At 45.1% G+C, this 17,396-nt stretch overlaps 1 protein-coding gene across 1 annotated transcript in view; it reads left to right on the top strand.

The window, feature by feature from the left end:
• Nucleotides 1-15,805, top strand: part of HS3ST3B1 (heparan sulfate-glucosamine 3-sulfotransferase 3B1) — a 41,032-nt gene extending 25,227 nt beyond the window's left edge. Inside the window, exon 2 of the mRNA XM_028534521.2 lies at nucleotides 11,866-15,805. Coding sequence (XP_028390322.1) covers nucleotides 11,866-12,484 — 619 coding nt within the window. The 3' untranslated portion in view covers nucleotides 12,485-15,805. The remainder of the gene's footprint in view (nucleotides 1-11,865) is intronic.
• The last annotated feature ends 1,591 nt before the right edge of the window (nucleotides 15,806-17,396 follow it).

Below are 17,396 nucleotides of genomic sequence, written 5' to 3'. Positions count from 1 at the left end.
CTTGGATCATCACATTCATTCAGTGATGTCAGCCCAGGGAGTTCAGTTTCCCTTCATCTCCAGTGTCCCACCAAGATGCTAAGAAGAAAGGTCCAAATGTGGGATTCTTCATATAAGTAAAGAATTTCAGGAAACTGTGATTCATTCAAATGCTTGTTTTTACATGAGCATTTGCATTTAAGAACCAATTCGGTATTTCTTTTTCCTTAGCAGTATTTTCTTAGAAATATTCCTAGTATCTAGAGCCATATGTCAAAGGATATAATAGAGGAGATATAAATGGATTCATTTCATTTTACTGTTAGGTAGGGTTTTGCTGCTTTTAAAGTTTATTCACCTGCAAACTACATTTTAGTCTTAACATTTTCCTTTATAAAATAGGAAGGACAAATATTTCCATTTTACAGATGAGGAAAAACAGCTCAGAGATGTTAGGCAACTTGCCTAAGGCCACACAGCCTGACCTTGAACCCCACTTTTCTTTCTATTCCACAAGTACCAGGCTACTTAAAAAAATAAGTGTATGTTTTAGGGTATGCGTGACATTGACCTCTATCTGATTATGCTATTTGGGATGGTGTGCACCAATGCCCCTGAGATACAGTGTATGCATATTCAATCATCAAATATTTATAGAGGTTCTACTTTAACTCTGCCAACTTGTGTCAAACTACTGCTGACTGAAGGAGAAGGTGGAATAGGGTTGGGGTGGGAGAGTAGAGATAGTAAAGCTCATCTTACAGAATTTTAGAACCAAATAACACCCTTTAAAACCAATACATCAATCTTTATACATAGGGAAACTGAGCTCACAGCTTTGCATGTTTGTCCGAGGTCTCAGGCTCTTGTCAGTGGCAGGCCAGGAACTGGATCCCTCAATTCCATGTGCCCAGTGCCCACTGTGCTTTCATTGAATGTCAGGGGTCTCAGGAGGCACCACCCTTGGCCTCTCTGTAGAGATTTTCATTCACTCCATGTGGACCCCAGTGCTGAGTGGTTCAGATGCTCTTGAGGGGAAGGTCTGTTTACAAACATTCACACTGAGTTACCCAGGGCACTGGAGGGAAGGCAGCTTTTCTTGGGATAAAGTGGAGAGTTGGGACAAAATTACAGGAGCATGTGAATGGAACCCACAGTACAGCTGTGTTGGGGGAGGGCCCAGGTCCTACATGGACCTGGTGCTCCCAGTGCCCCAGGGTAAAGGAGCCTATTCCATATAGGGAAGCCAGCACTGATTGGAGACGAACCTGGCCAGGTCCACACAGAGACCAATCTGTCAAAGCAGGAACAGAACTGCTTCAACTCCTGCCCTTCGGCAATTGGATTTTAGTGCCCTATTCTTATTTCTGGGACCTCTGCTCCACCCCCTCTGCCCAATGGCAGGACTGATTTTGCTTTCTAAAGTCTGCTTCCCAGAAAACTTTGTCCTTTCTTCCCTTTTCTCTCTCTCTCTCTTTCTCTTTCTCTCTCTCTCTCTCTCTCTCTCTTTCACTCTCTTTCTTTCTCAAAATATTTTTTTTTCAGGAAATGGACACAGATTACTCTGATTTCACTGATTTCTCCTGGCACACAGTGATGTTCAATAAACATGAGCAATGCCCCCAGAGAGCTCATACACAAAAGGCTATTAGCTTTTAATTGAAACCCGCCCTCCATCCCATCCCCCCAAACCCCTAGCCCCTTCCAGGAACAGGAACTCGGGCCTTTGTGAAGCAGGGTCTATAACAGAGGATTCTGCCAAAATGAAAGGAATCTTGAGTTGACCCAGAGGAGCGAGATGCTCTTTTGTGCCCCACCCCCTTATGGCATTCAGAGGCTTTTCATTTTCTGAGCAGTATTGAAACTCTAGGACAATGGAGGCCCAATCCTTGTGCTGGAGGTTGGGGGCTGGGACTGGAGAAAGAAGGGAGGATTGGAAGAGGAGGAGGCCTGGGGGAACTCATCCTTTGTTATATTTTTCTTCTTTTCTACCCATTACCCTAAAAAGGGGATGGAGGGACCCTGTAAAGTGGTAATGAATGACATCACTTCCGGTAGCCCCACTGCCCCAGCTTCCAGACCCAAGAGACATTGAGAACTAGATTATTTACAATTTCACTTTAAATTGTTTTAAGTCCTCCCAAAGGAGTTCTTTGATATGCAAACATCTCCCCGAACAGAGATGACTATTGGTGGAGATGTGGCCCTTTGAAGAGGAGCTCAGAACTGGTGGGCTTTAAGTCTTCCTACCAAAGGAAGGAGGTTCCAGATAAGCAGGGGCTGTGCTGATACACATTTTCCTCCACCGTCCTCCTGTCTCCCCTGGGAAGAAAGCAGCTTTAAAGAAGAAACTTCCCAGAGTTACAATTTACAGTTCAAGTTACAACTCTCAGAGCAGGCTGTGGCTCCTCTCATTGTCTACGGTCAAGTTTTCCAAAAAAAGTGTTTTTCTTATCCCCACGTGCCTCACCTTATAGAAGAAGAAAGCAGTGAGTGCAGGCTGTAGCTTTTGTCTTTTTGACTCCAGAAGTCCACTGTCGTTTATGAGGTCATGAGGTAGAAAGAAACCGAGGAGTTTTAGGGTGCCTATTGGGGTGGATATTTAGGATTGATAACTGGCCTTTGCAGAGGATAAGGATAGGCCAGCCCACACCTGTCACAGCAGAAAACCCTGTGATTGGAACTTAAGTGAATGTGGTGGCCACTCTTTCTCTTCCCCCTGAATATTTTTGAAAAGCTTTAACTGTGGGCTGCAGTTGCAAGTGCCCACTGAAACCTGGAGGAGATGCTCCCCCACCCCCAAACTTGCCATGCCTTGCACCTCTAAGGTTTTCTGGCAGCAGCAGAGTTCACAACTCTGGCAGAGTTCCACAGTGGGAGCATCACCTCCCCCCCATGTCACTTCCGCTCCACGTCACTGTCTTTCCCCACCCCCTCCACCAGATGCCCTTTGCATCCTTTCAAGTGTCCATGAAAGAGACATCCAAACCTGTAGAGAATTTTTGTGAGTTTATTTGAGCCAAAATGACTACAGTTGCTGGAAAGTTGCCAACGAGTTGAGAAAATGCTCCTGAGAATGGCAGTTTTGCAGTTCATTTTATGCATTACAATCATGGGAGGCTTGAGGACAGTTGCATGAAGTCCACTGGTGGTAGAGCAGGGAGGTGGGAGAAAGCAAAGTGGGAAAATCTGAGACTGGGTAAAAAGTAAAACAGATAGGCACATACTCCTTTCACACTGGTGGGTATGGGATAGTAAACAATGACCATTTCCCACACATAGAGCTGTTATGTGGGGAACAAGATAATAAGGAGGCGCTCCATGGTCTCCTGTCTGGAGGAAGATTGTGCCCTGAGGGCCCTGGAAAAAAATTGGATCATTCTGACATTCCAAAGGTCTGTTATTGTAGATGCAAAAAGGCAGCAGACAGGCTCAGTTAAGGTAAAAACGGACCTTTGTCGTGGAGAATACTGGCTTACTACATGACTACCCGCCATGACTCTCTTTTAGGTAGTTTTCATTTCAGACCATCCTGTGTGGTTACTTTAGGTCTCTGAGTTTGTAAGGCCACCATGTAGAGGCCCCCTGGGCTTGTCAGGTTTTGTGTGTGGCCCCTCTCCATCCACAGAAGTTAGCCAGCCAAGTGGGTTTCCTTGAGCTCCCTGTACTGGGAAGAGTGAGGCTAAAATAAATGCCTGGCTTCTGTCATCTGGTTCCCTGGTCCTGCACTTCTCCTCCGGGGACCTGGCAGGGAGGGTCATGAGGCCTTTGTGCCAAGGAAGGGAGGCTGAAGGAGGAGTCCAGGTGGCCCCAGTCCTTCCAGGAAGCTAGTCAGAATGCTCTGTAACCCAAGGGGAGTCCTTTCATCAAATAAGGCTTTGTTTTTTCCAAGTCAGGATGTTTGAAATTTTGTCCCTTGCCTTGCATACAAATCTCACTTCACCTCAGAGGGAAGTGTTTTCTTTCTCTTGGAGTGGCTAGGGAGTGAAGGAGCACGGGTGGCTGAAGCAGCATGCCAGGATACCTGCGCCCAAAGTGGTAGAAGCAGGTGGGTGTTCAGGTGATGAGGACGGTGCCCTTAGCGTGGTGGGACCCCATTCTTTTTCAAGGAGAAGACCATAGCTCATGGAAAAGACTTTATTTTTTTAGAGTAGTTTTAGGTTCACAGCAAAATTGAGCAGAGTATGGAGGTGCCCCCTGAGCCATCCGTCCCTCCACATGCCAGCCTCCCCCACGTCAGCATCAGAACGGTCCATTTGTTCTAATGCCTGCGTTGCTGCATCATTATCACCCATAGTCCACAGTCCACGCTAGGGTCTGCTCCTGGTGTTGTCCATGGTAGGGGTTTGAACACACAATAATGGCATTATCCACTATTTTAAAATCCTCTGCACTTTGCCTGCTCACCACTCCCTCTCTCTCCTACTCCCTGGAGATTCCAGTGTTTTTGAATTTTGCCACTTATACTTGATTTATTGGGTTTATGGGGTCCTAAAAAAGGCACTTTACTTGGTTTACCTTTTTTGAGGAGTCATCCTTATTTGCTAAACAGATTTGGGAATGTGAATGCCAGGAACAGGTTTGGTGGTTTTGTTGGGTTTTGTGAGAGGGGAGGAGAGATGCAACTCTTCTAGAAATTCTTATTTTGCTGTTTGTAGAGATTTTCCCTTGTTGCACTTTTGTTTGGACTCTGTGGACAAGCTGAAGGTGATGTGGCATTACAGTTCCTGGTCTGCACCCTTGGACAGGTTATCAGAATGGGCAGAACATTGCAGCCTCCTCTGCTAAGCTACAAGCCGGGAATCTGAGGCCTACAGACTATGGAATGTGGACAGGGAGTCTCACCAATTAGAAACAGAACTAGAAGTGGAGGACTCACAGAGACTTTCATGAAGGCAATTTGCCTTTGTTTTTTTTTTCTTTAGAAACAGTAAATAAATCTATGTCATTTTTTTAAAAGTCACTATTGACCATTTATCTCATGTCAATCAATATTTTCCTCAAAACAGTATCAAAACAAAGATTTAGGCAGCCTCTGGCTATTTGTAAGGGGATTTGTCTTGTGAAAATAGCTTGCTTTAAGATTTTTGTTGGAATAGCACAAGGGGGAGATTTTGGACTGATGGAACTCTATACATTTGTCAAAATTAATAGAACTGGATACCAAAAATGAATATTTACTGTCTAGTAGTATCATAGATTAAAAAGTAGTTTTTTATTTTTAGTTTTTAAAAATATTTGATTTATTTATTCTTAGAGAATAAATAAAGGGGAATGGGAGGAGAAAGAAAGGGAGAGAAACATCAATGTGTGGTTGCCCCTTGAGCACATCCCACTGGGGATCGGGCCTGAAACGCAGGTGTGTGCCCTGATTGGGAATCCAACCAGCATCCCTTTGGTTCACAGGCCGGCACTCAATCCACTGAGCTACACCAGCCAGCACAAAAAGTAAATTTTTTTTAAATAAAAAAAATCTTTGTGGTCCAGAAAATGTAGGGTATTTCTGCAACCAAGTGAGGACATCATTCTTCCAAAGCGGGAGGGAAAACGGGCAGCCCGATGTTCCTCCAGCTCTTTCTGGCTTCCTCAGTTACAGTGGGAGTTGGGCCTACCCTCCCCTGTGGCCTGCAGCTCAGTCTCCTCTCTGAAATTCATCCCCTTCCGTCATCTGTTTTGCATACTTGTCTCAGCATCTGTTTGGCTGTGGTTAGTTAGGCTACACCCATTCTAGTCATCTGCCCTTTTTCCTGTTGCATAATTTGCCAGTTCAAATTAGTAAGTTCAGTTGCTGGACCATGGGAGCAGGCATGTCACCCAAGGAAAAAAAAAGAAACAGAAAAAGAAAATTAGGGCAATATTAGGTACTGGAGAACATCAGAATTAGAGGCCTTTTTAGATCTTCTCTGGTTCATTAGAATCTCCTCCTCACTTAGGCCTGAAGTTTCTATTTAATATTCTGCTTCCAGGATCATACATAAGGGCCATGTGGAGACTTGAGAGGTTCAATGTAAACTGCGCTTCTCTTGGGACAGCCAGACCCCAGTGAGAAGTTTGACTCTTCAGTTATTGGCTCACTTCTCAGCTCACTTCTCCTGTTTAGCAAAGGCACAGGGGGAGAGGTGAGCTTGGGACTGAGGCTGGAAGTTCCAAATCCTTGAGGCCAATCCTGGCCATTCTCCTCCACCCTGCCCCAAAATTAGAAAAGGAGAAAAGGGTCCAATGGTCATTTTTGATATCAACTCACCTTAGTTTCATTGGATCTTTTTAAAAAATGATTTTAAGCCACACAGCCTGGCAAAAACAAAAATCAGTTGACCCAGCCCTAGTACTATTCCTTACCTGTGCATCTCTCTCCTCTGTTTATGCTGATGTTATCTAACGGTTGATGATGAAAGACTTAGATGCATCTGTGAGCTTCTCGTTATCATGAAAGTAAAGATGGCCTTATCATCCTTCCGAGTTCTTTCCGTTTGCCTCATTGTGTTTTGCTGGTAGCTCGATTCATGTTTGATAGTTATCTGTGTGTGTGCGCGTGTGTGCTCCCACGTAAGGGCAACAGACATCCTTTTCTTCTCTTACTAAACCTGACTGCATTCGGTTTTTTGGTTGTGTTATTTGTTCTCTGCAGTTTTACCCGACTGGCGCATCCCTGTCTCTCATTCTGGGATGTGCACTGCTTTCCCCTGACAGAGTATGACCTTTACTCTCTAGACTTAACTCTAGTCCTTTGACTCAAATAATGAGTCTTGGATTAGCTGAACAACTTTTAGTTTCATTTGCAATATTGTTTTCTCAGTTCTTCCACCACGATGATGACTTCTCTTAGGTGGCTCTGGGTATCTGTGGAATAAGTGACTGAAGTGCATGACAGAAACCAACCACAGAGTGATGCTTTCTGACTCTGTCTGCACACTGAATTCTCTGCCAGAAGCTGTGTCAGGGCCTTGCCCACATGGGCCTGACTCAGTGGGTCTGGGGCAAGGTCCAGGCATTTAGTTGAAAGCACCCTGGGATTCTAATGTGCAACCAGGGGCAAGACCTGCTACCACAGAGGTGGCCCATCCCTTCCTCGTGAATATCCTCAAACCCACTGAAGGCTGGAAACACTCCTTCCTAACCCTCTTGGTTTTCAGGTTCCTGCTCTGTGGGCCTGCTCTTTGAGATCTGGTGTTCCTGAAAGTTCCCTGGGCTCATCATCCGCAGGCCAAGAGAGAAGACAAAACTGTCTTGCCCTGTAGGTATCCCTGAAGAAGTGGAAGCTTTTCCACTCTCTGTAGCGCTGGTTAGTATCTCCTAGGCTTGCCCCAGGGGATGCTTCTCATGGGGGCAAGCATGCATCTTCCTCAGTCTTGCACTAGTGATAGTGTCTAGCCCCATTAGTTTTGCAAGCACCCATTGGTCATATGTGCCAGCCAAAGAGGTGACCCTTCCTGCCACCTGGTAAAGAGGGGCAGAGGCTGGGTTAGGGGGCACTGGAGGAAGGACTGACTGCTGTAGTGACAACTAAGATTCCGGGCTCCATGGAACGCAGGAGTGTGTGAACCTAAGAAGTCTCATGTTCTGAAGTCTGACTCATTTTTGAACAACTATGATGGCAGTCTTCTGATTCTAGCACTGAAATACCTATTATTAAGGTCTGTATCTATGAACAAGAGAAATAAAGGTATCTATTTAAAGAGAGGACAGGTGTTGTGTATTCTTCATCACATTAAGAAGAAACACAGGAGACTGAGGGGAGAGGGTTTGGCAAATGGAATGGGACACATCCCGTAGCTGAGTCTAGGTCCCAGCTCTTGACATGCAGGCCAGTGACTGCCTTTAAGTGAGTCACTCTCTCCTTTAGCCTCAGTTTCTTCATGGGTAAGCAGTGAAAGTTCCTCTGTGAGCTCCAGCACTATGTAATTATTAGCCAGGACTCTCAGTTTGAGAAATTGGCTTTCATAATGAGCAGCTCAGTTAACCTGCAGCCTCCCTGCCGATCACTCAGGAGGCTCCCCTGAGGCTGGATCCACAGCTGGGATGAGCATGCAAGGACACACCTGAGTGGTCTCACCCACGGCCACATCCTCACACTTTCTTCTCTGAGTCACTGTTGTCTCAGGGAGATTTTGAGTATGAGGACAGGAGAGTGTGGCCAGCAATGGGAGGAGAAAAAGGAAGTGGACTCCAGAAGCAAATCCACAGGAGTTGCTCAGGACCAGGGGTAGGGGTAGGGTGGTGGGAAAAGAGCAGCTGACAGGGACAGAGGGGACTTGCCTGTGACTGTCTGGAAGGTTCTAGTCCAGGAGCTGTCCACACACTTCTCTGTTTGTCCTGTGCTGCCCACAAGGGTGTGCTGGGGAGATGCTGGTTTATCTGAGCCTCGTACCCATGTAGGGGAGGAAAAATAATTTTCCCACTACCCTCCTGGGTTCTTGACTGAGATCCCCATATAATAAAAGACAGATTGGTTTTTTTAAAAAACTATGAACAGAAGTTGAATAACTTGTATACCTCCTGTGTATAGGAAGAGACCCAGGAAAACTGAGTAACTCCCCCAAATGGCCCAAGCCTCCATGTTAAATACCATCTCCAGCTAAAGAAAAACAACAGATGTTGGGGTAGGGGGAGGCCAGCTGTGGGAAGTGACCACTAAAGACATAATAAACGAGGGTGAGGTGGTCGACGCAGATTTCAGTCCACGCCTTCCCCACGGAGACTGCGAAGGATTTAGCCGTGTCTTCTTCCTGGTGCAGAGAGGAGGCCCTGACAAATGGAGATTTCCCTTAGGAATGTAAATGTCTCTTACAAAATGATGACTTTTACTTGGGTTTTCAGAGCTTTTCCTATGTCTGCTCTTTCTTAAACATAATCAACCTAAAATAATCCTTATGCCAAAGAGACATATTTTAGGGTGACATTCTGTTCCACTTCACATGCCACCGAGGTGCCCCAGGAAGCCTGCAGAGAGGGCTCAGAAGGCATTGACAAAAGAATGCAAAACCCAGTGGTGGCTCTCGCCCACCAGCCCCCTCATCCACTGCCCCCAGGCACACTGAGGGGACAGTGGCCACGGGGCCTGCAGTGGACGAGGGCTGAGAAGCCCCAGTGTCCCAGCAGAACTTCCCTGACTGTCAGTGTAATAATGAAGGAAAGGCCTGAGGCCTCTGAGTGCTTGGTATGGGTGCACACCAGACTGTCCTGGGGGAAGGGTCCCCTGGAGCTTGTGCCCAGAAGGGGTTAGGTGCCCAGCAGGCAGTCAAACACAGGAAATCTGCCCACAGCTCATAGAGTCTTTGTGGATGAGGAAGCTTTGCTTTCAGACTGGAGGCTAGGGACCCCCTCCAGTGTCCATTTTACCCATCCTTTGATGTGGTGTCTTATTCACAATGGCCCATTTAGCTGTTCTGTTCACGGCCCACCAGGCTTTTCCTTAGTGGGGAAAGGCAGGCAGCAAAGGTTTTGAGACACAGGCAGGCTGAGGGCAGCGCCCAGTGTCCTTTGTGTCTTGGCCTCTCACAGGAGCTGAGCCCTCCCGCTTTGCCCCACAGGTAAGATGGACACCGGATGGGGTCCCTAGCCTCCAGTCTGAAGGCAAAGCTTCCTCATCCACAAAGATTCTCTGAACTGTGGGCAGATTTCCTGTGCTTGACTGCCTGCTGGAAGGCAGAAGGGTTTGGGTGGTGATGGGGGAGGGGGGCGCATGACCACCCTGCACAAATCTTTCTCCCTTACTACTTGCCAAGATCCTGTCAACAGAAGATCCCTGAGAACGTTTTCTAGCACCAGCTAGCCAGCTACCAGGCTTGGTACCAAGGCTAGGTTCATAGTCCCCTTGGAGACCCTAAATAGTGGTCACTGTCATTTTTCTCATGGTGCCAAGGAAGAAACTGAGGCTTGGACAGGTTAAGTGACCTGTGACCTATGCAGGCCCATGCTCCTTAATCAATGGGGATGCTGGGTCAGATGGACTCTCTGAGGACACACCCAAACCCCCCCCTCAGCAATGGTTTTGAACTGCTTTGGGCGTTGGGTTTCCTTCACTTGTGGTGGTAGCACTTTCATTCTGAATATTAAACTCTTGTAGACTGTCTAGTTGCAGATGGCTTAACACAAGGAAAAAAAAACTGGGACTCCATCTGAATCGACCTGCTTGAGTGAAATGCAAAATAAGTTGAGAGTCAGGACTCTCTTTAATCCATCACATTAGCCTGATGACACTGCTGGGCTAATCTAAGTGGTTAATGGGCAAAGTGGGTCAATCCAGCTTAAGCTAAAGCCAGGGACGTGGAGGGGATGGCTGTCGAGGGGGTGGCTCTAGCTGGTGGGTGTCAAGTGCGTTTATAGCATTATTTCCATAAATGTGCTTAATGCAGGAGTTGAGTCTTGGTAGAGTAGGAAGGGCTAGGAGCTGAAAGTTTAGAATATCCTGCTGAAAAGTAAATATTTGCTAACAATGATGTGGAAATTGCCTGCCTTTCTTCCTCCCTTCCCCTCTCTCTTTTTTCCTTTCTCTCCCTCTCTCTTTCTTTCTTTTTAAATTCCTGGCCCCAGGTAGGAATCATTCAGAAATCTCTATCCCATAGCTCATGAAAAATTGTACATTTGTGACTAAAACTGAGTGTCTAATAGTTAACACATCTCCTCTGGGTGTATACATGAGGCTGTTCACACACATGCTCAACTTTGCTCCTCCTATGTGCTATAAACTGTATCGAACATTATAATAATGACTATGTCAGGCATGTTCAAAGTATGTTATGATAATTAATTTTTTTTTAATTCTCATCAAATTCACATGAGGTATGTATTAGCATCTTCATTTTTACAGATGAGAGAAAGAAGCCCAGAAAGGTTGAGTAAGTTGCTCAAAGTAACACAGCTTATAAGTGGCAGAGCTGGGATTTGAACCCAGGCAGCCTGACTGCCAAGTCCATATTCCTTAACTGTTAAGCCAAACTGCTTTGATTTTATAAACCTCATAACAACTGAATAAAGTAGGTGGAATAATTCCCATTTCACATATTAGGATGCTGAGGCTCAGAGGGCAAATAAGGCACAATCTCACACCACTGAGTCTTAATATTTTTGTGCTAATTGCCACCACAAAACTGCATTTTGGTCCAGTTGTAATGGCCTGTATGCATTGTAGGTTGTAACAATTTTGTCTATATACTTTTGCTTAAATTAACATTTCAATAGACATCACACAAGTTTTGTTTGTTTGTTTGTTTTTAATGGCATCTACAGTATTTTTGGAAGCTTCTAGAGTTGTGTCGGGGAATTTCTTCTTGGTGCATTTGTATCAGTTAAGGCTTCCTCTGATTCCAGCCAGTATTTTGGCTGCTGTGTGCTTTTTTTGCCTTCAGATACACATTTCAGAGGAAAGGCATTGTGTCAGTGGTCACTGTAATGAAGCCAGAACAGCCTGGCTGGCCCAGGGGGATAGGTGTCCATAGCACAGTTGCTCAGGCTTGGTGAACACCTAAAGGCAGGCTAGTGAGGGCAGTGGGCAGAGAACTCCGGGGCCTCAGGTGCTGTTACTTAGGAAAGGCACACACCCAGAGACCTTTGGTTCTGACATCAGATGTTTGGGACCTTGTAGAAGCAGGGAACCCTGAAAAATCAGGGAGAGGCCACATGAAAGGATTACAGAGAAACCCGTATCCTACTCTTTACCTTGTAGAAAGGTGCCTTTACATTCCAGGTAGTTAGTGTCCGGCCTCCAAACTTCAGATGGCACATTAATGTAATTAATGTACCTCTCACCTCAAAAATTCTCCTTGAATTTTCTTTCCTATTTCTATAACTGTTCCCAATGAGGAGGGAGTGGGGATTAGAACTGTTGACATGTGGCCAAAGAGACTTCACCTTCTGACCTGCCTTTGGTCTGTTTTCTTTCCTCAGGGACCTGATGCCCCGAACCCTGGATGGACAGATCACCATGGAGAAGACGCCCAGTTACTTTGTCACCCGGGAGGCCCCCGCACGCATTTCGGCCATGTCCAAGGACACCAAGCTCATCGTGGTGGTGCGGGACCCGGTGACCAGAGCCATCTCGGACTACACCCAGACGCTCTCCAAGCGGCCTGACATCCCCACCTTCGAGAGCTTGACATTCAAAAACAGAACCACAGGCCTCATTGACACGTCGTGGAGCGCCATCCAGATTGGCATCTATGCCAAGCACCTGGAGCACTGGCTGCACCACTTCCCCATCGGCCAGATGCTCTTCGTGAGCGGAGAGCGGCTCATCAGCGACCCCGCTGGCGAGCTGGGCCGCGTGCAGGACTTCCTGGGCCTTAAGAGGATCATCACTGACAAGCACTTCTACTTCAACAAGACCAAGGGCTTCCCCTGCCTGAAGAAGGCTGAGGGCAGCAGCAAACCTCACTGCCTGGGCAAGACGAAGGGCAGGACCCACCCTGAGATCGACCGCGAGGTGGTGCAGAGACTGCGCGACTTCTACCGGCCTTTCAACCTCAAGTTCTACCAGATGACTGGGCAAGATTTTGGCTGGGATTGAAGGCACCCGGACTGTGCCGCCTACCACGTGGCTTATATATTGAGAGAAAATATATGTATGTAAAATGTACAGAAATATATTTTATAATAATTTATTTTTAATTCATAAGCAATTAATTCACTAAGCTGCCTAGCCACACACTTTAGAGAGTTAGCTTTGTAATCTGTTAACATTCCAAAGTGTTTAACTCTAATAGTTTGTTCTTTTCCTCACAACTGATGGTGCTTCCATTTCCCTCCCTACCCATTATATTTAAGAAGAAGAAAAGCACAACTTGAGATTTTTGTTGTTACGGGTATGCAGCCTTCGATCGCTGTCTGAATTCACTTGCCAACACTGTGCATATTGGGTCTCCCATTCCAGCTTCCATTTCTTGTCCCACCTGTGTACCTCATCGGAGCGCTGGCTGCCCCAGCGGCGCTGCACTCAGACAGTGAGACCTCAGGTAGCAGCTTCCTCATCCACGTGATGCCATCTCTGAAGATGTGGATCCCAGACCACCTGCTAGGTGTTCCCTGTCTGCTCAGCACCTGGGGGAAGCACCACCTCGGCAGGGCCTCCCACATCCTCTCCGAGTCTCCATGCCAGGGTCTTTTTACTTCAGATCTTGAGTTTGAAAGATGGCCCTGCATCCTCTTTCGCCCTAGTCCCTGGTTCATTAACCAGCTTGATGTGTATGCAAATGTTAGCCTCTTCTTTCCCAGTCATGTGTGTGAGATGCTTGGGTGCTGCTTTAGAAATAAATACAGTCTCTTCTAATTTGCATGAGAGCACACTGTGCTTCATCCTTCAGTTCTGATCTGACACACCAAAGAATTCCCTAGGCCAGCAGAGCCATAGGCACAAACCAAGGGTGCCCGAGACCCAAAGGGCTCAGGTACGTCCCATGCCATCAGCGTCTGCTAAGGTGCTGTTAGGCACAGCCAGCTATGTAGGGCATATCCCAGTAGGCTGACAGCCTCAATGGAAGAAAAGAGAAGGACCCTCAGAAGGACAGGTGGCCTGGCAGAGGAAGGGAATCCTTGGCCCCCTGCTCGATGTCTGGAATTCCTCTCCTTGGAGCTCCTGGCCCACCACAGATGGACAATATGGTCTGTTTAGCAAGCAGCCAAACAGTGAGATCCAGGAGCAGCTCTTGTAAGGACAGGCTGGGAAAGCTGGCCCCATGTTGCCTGTGAGCACGTGAGCCAGACACCTGCTCAGTGGCTGCTTGTCTTAGCCAGGTCTTGGCAGAAGGGTTGCTAGAATTGTTGCTGCTGATGCAGAATGCTCCCCCCCATGCCTCTCTCTTGAGAGAGCAGTTGGGGGTCTTTCATGACAACTAGCCAATGGCAATTGGGTAACCACATAGCAATATCACATAATGACATCCTCACTTTATCCTCAATTTTCTAAACCAGAATGCTTCTACCATAAAAGAATCATTATTTCAGTTATACATTCTTTGAGGTATGTGTGGGAAAATATACATATTGTCATAATGGTTAAGTTGTGATGTTTACAAAGGATACTTTTTTATGTCATAAGGAATAACTTGCCCAATAGCCTAAGAAAACTTATATGAAGAGACAAAGTAATTCATCTTTAGAAACTGATCAGAGATGTCACTGGTCTTGGAGTGATGTCTTGTGCATGATCTGCTTTGTATTTGCCTACAAGTTCCAGCTCAGATCTCACTAGGTCATACTCAACAGCTAAACTATCAACCTGTATGTTCTGTGTAGGTGGAGGAGCCCATGGGCTCTGTGCATTCCAGAGATGTTCTCTTCATTTCCTAGCTTGTTACTGCCCCTACCAAGAAGTGTAGAACCTGCACTTGGGGTCCTGCCACAATGTAGTATGGTTCTGCCCTCTTGCTGCTTGGGTATCAGAGATATCCATGTAGGGTGCTAATTGGTTGTGCATCTTTTCAATTAATAGGCTCATTTGAAAAAAAAAAAACCGACAACACCTTTTCAGTGACAGCATAAAGTATAAGTCAGTATTTACACCTTCCACCTAATTCTGTCCTGTCTGCTTTCTGGCCACCCTTATGATCTGATCAGATCATGGTGTAGAATTGCAGAAAAGTTCAGAGGAAGGTTTGCAACAAAGCAGTTGGAAAGCAAGCATGAGCTATTCCTTCTCATTCAAGTCCCTGCCCTCTTTCCAAGCTGGACAATTTTTGATTAAGTTGTTCTCTGCCTTAAAACTGAAACAGGAAATTTTCAGATAGAAGGAGGATCATTTAGTCATAAACACTGAAGTGGGTCAAGATTCTATTTTGGGTCAAATCATTGAAACCAAACAGATGTTGAAAATAAGCACTGAAGGCCTAAAGCAAGTTTTCCATGTAAAACAAATATGTCAAGCTTCCTGTGCCTCTCTCCACAGGGGTCTGCTAGCTTACAGTTCCCGACTGATCCAGACACAGCATCTGCCCCAGGGTTATACCCCATCACATGGCAATTATCACAGGCCCTGGGCCTGTATGTCTTCCTCCTGGAGAAGTTAGGCAACACATCACATTCAGCCTTGGGTTCCATCCTGTTCTAGCAATGTGCAAGCCACCAGCTTCGCTTTCAGCTGCTGGGAGGCAGACACTGTTTCACATTTTGGCAATTTGTGCTAGCATGTGTCTTCCTTCCAGTTCACAGGAAAAACTCCAGTAGTCATTGGAATTCTTTATTTCAGCTTTATTTCCTTTCTTGTTAAAAACAAAAACATTAACAAAAAATTTGGAGTAGTTTATTGTTTCTCTATACTCCATGTTCTTTGAGGTGTTTGTATAGTGGTCTGTTAACTTGGTAGTTGGTGCCTGCAAAGGTATGTAGGGGTAGTGATTTAATTGGATGAAGGAGGAGGAGAAATTGTCTTCTCATGAGATTCTCTTTGGAAGTCATTTTGAATGACAGATACATTTTAGACCTTTTGAGAAACCATTTCAGATCCTGCCAGGATATTTTCATAGGAAAGGAAAATGGGAAGTTCCATTTCATATGTTTCTAAAATGCTGACAGAGGTCAATGTCATTTTTCTTTTCACTTTATCAAGATGGATGGTCAATAAAACTTAAAAGTGTGGTTAGATTTTTCTCACTTTTGTAACATTAATTTATGACTGAGTTTCATTCAGCCTTGTAATCTGAAATACTGTGCAAATTCAAGCAGTGTGTCTTCTATAACCTGGATATTAGAATAGCCAGTATGTACAAAAATTAAATCAAGTATTTTGTCCTATGTATAACACTAATTTTACACAGAGAAAGATGTTTCTAGAGAAATGAAATTCTGGTAATTGATACTATTTCTTTGTATGAACAAATAAAATATATTTTACCAACTTGTGGCCACTCCTATATTTTCTTTTATGTCACAGACCAACAAGAAAGTGATAGTTTATTCAATAAGTAGTCACGTGCATACACACACCATACACATGACACACAAAGACATCATGTGTGCAGGTCAATCTTTCACATTGTAAAGGGTCCAATCCAAAATCCCAGCTAATCACAAACATTTGGGGTAAATTCTTATAAATGATTGAAGGAAATGGTGGGCAGAGGCTCTGCCCCTTGTAGGGACGTAGCTTCCATAGAAGGGCTGAGCATTCCATGATTCCAAGAGCGGTGTGCCACTGTGCACTGCTCAGGTTCTGACCGGGGCAGGGCATGTGTCGTGACAGGTGTGATGTAAGCAGAGCACTGATGGCTGGGTGATTTGGGCAATGGTAGCCTTCTTCTCTCACATTTGCACAGGAGTCTCATGTCAGTTATTTGGAGGTTCTTATATCAGGGCATTTCGGGATCTCCAGCCTGTTTCAAATGATGCTCTGTTTTCTTTTGAGTTAGCACACCCTTGTGTGATTATTATTTACTATTTTAAACATTTTACTTAACTTAAAAATTTTTCAGTTGAGATTTATTTTATTTTGGTATACGTCTGGTTGAATTTTGAAAGTAGCTGGCACCAAGTTAATAAATTAATGCTCAAACTAAAGAGTTCTGACTTTAAAAATAAACACTTTATTGAGGTGTGATTGGCAAACAAAAATGCATATATTTAATGTATATAACTCGATAAGTTTGGAGATAGGTATACATCCATGAAACTAGCACTGTCATCAACACCATATCATATCCATCACCCCCAGAAGCTTCTTCCTGCAATCTTGTTTTTGCAATAAGAACACTTAACATAAGGTTTGCCATCTTAGAAATTTTTAAGTATACAATGTATTATCATTAACTAGAGGCACCATGGTGTACAGTAGGTCTCTAGGACTTAATTCATTTTGCATAACTTAAACTTCATTTAAAAAAGGAAACAATTATAATCTCAGGAGAAAAGCCTGGTCATATAGAGGAGGGGATCATTAAAAAAATGCAATGAAATCAAAACAGTGCAATAAATTTCTAAGTACATATATCTTAAGCCCTGTTAGCCTCAGGCTCACCCACTGTGCCTGGCAAAGGTCACTGCTGCTAAAGGTCCAGCACTTACCAGAGATTTCCATCTTGCCATGAAGGAAGAAAGATAACTGAAGAAGGAATGGCTTGCCTGATGCTGTGTGGTGTGTCCAACAATACCTAGAACGTGAGCATTGTCTCTGGTAGCACTGCGTTTTCTCATATTTTGGAAAATTGTGATCCCACAAAGAAAATGTCTTGGGCAGAGACCAAGTTGGAAATCAGCCTGGCATTTTGGGAAGGCCATGAAAAAAACGGTCTACAGAAGTGGAGGTCAGATTGGAAACAGGTCTTCGTTAACCCCTGGTTTTCAAAAGCCAGCATTATAAAGAGACTTCCTCCTGACCCAGGAATATGCCACTAGGTGAGTACAGGTGGGTCTTGGGTGCTGACTCGACAGTGCTCCCTGTCAATTTGATGCTGCTTCTACAGAATGGTAATAAAACAAACCTAAAACTGACT

Source organism: Phyllostomus discolor, chromosome 8 (genome assembly GCF_004126475.2).
Source record: "Phyllostomus discolor isolate MPI-MPIP mPhyDis1 chromosome 8, mPhyDis1.pri.v3, whole genome shotgun sequence".
Lineage (NCBI taxonomy): Eukaryota > Metazoa > Chordata > Mammalia > Chiroptera > Phyllostomidae > Phyllostomus > Phyllostomus discolor.
The sequence above is the reverse complement of the archived record's forward strand: the minus strand, read 5'-3'. Positions and strand labels throughout refer to the sequence as shown.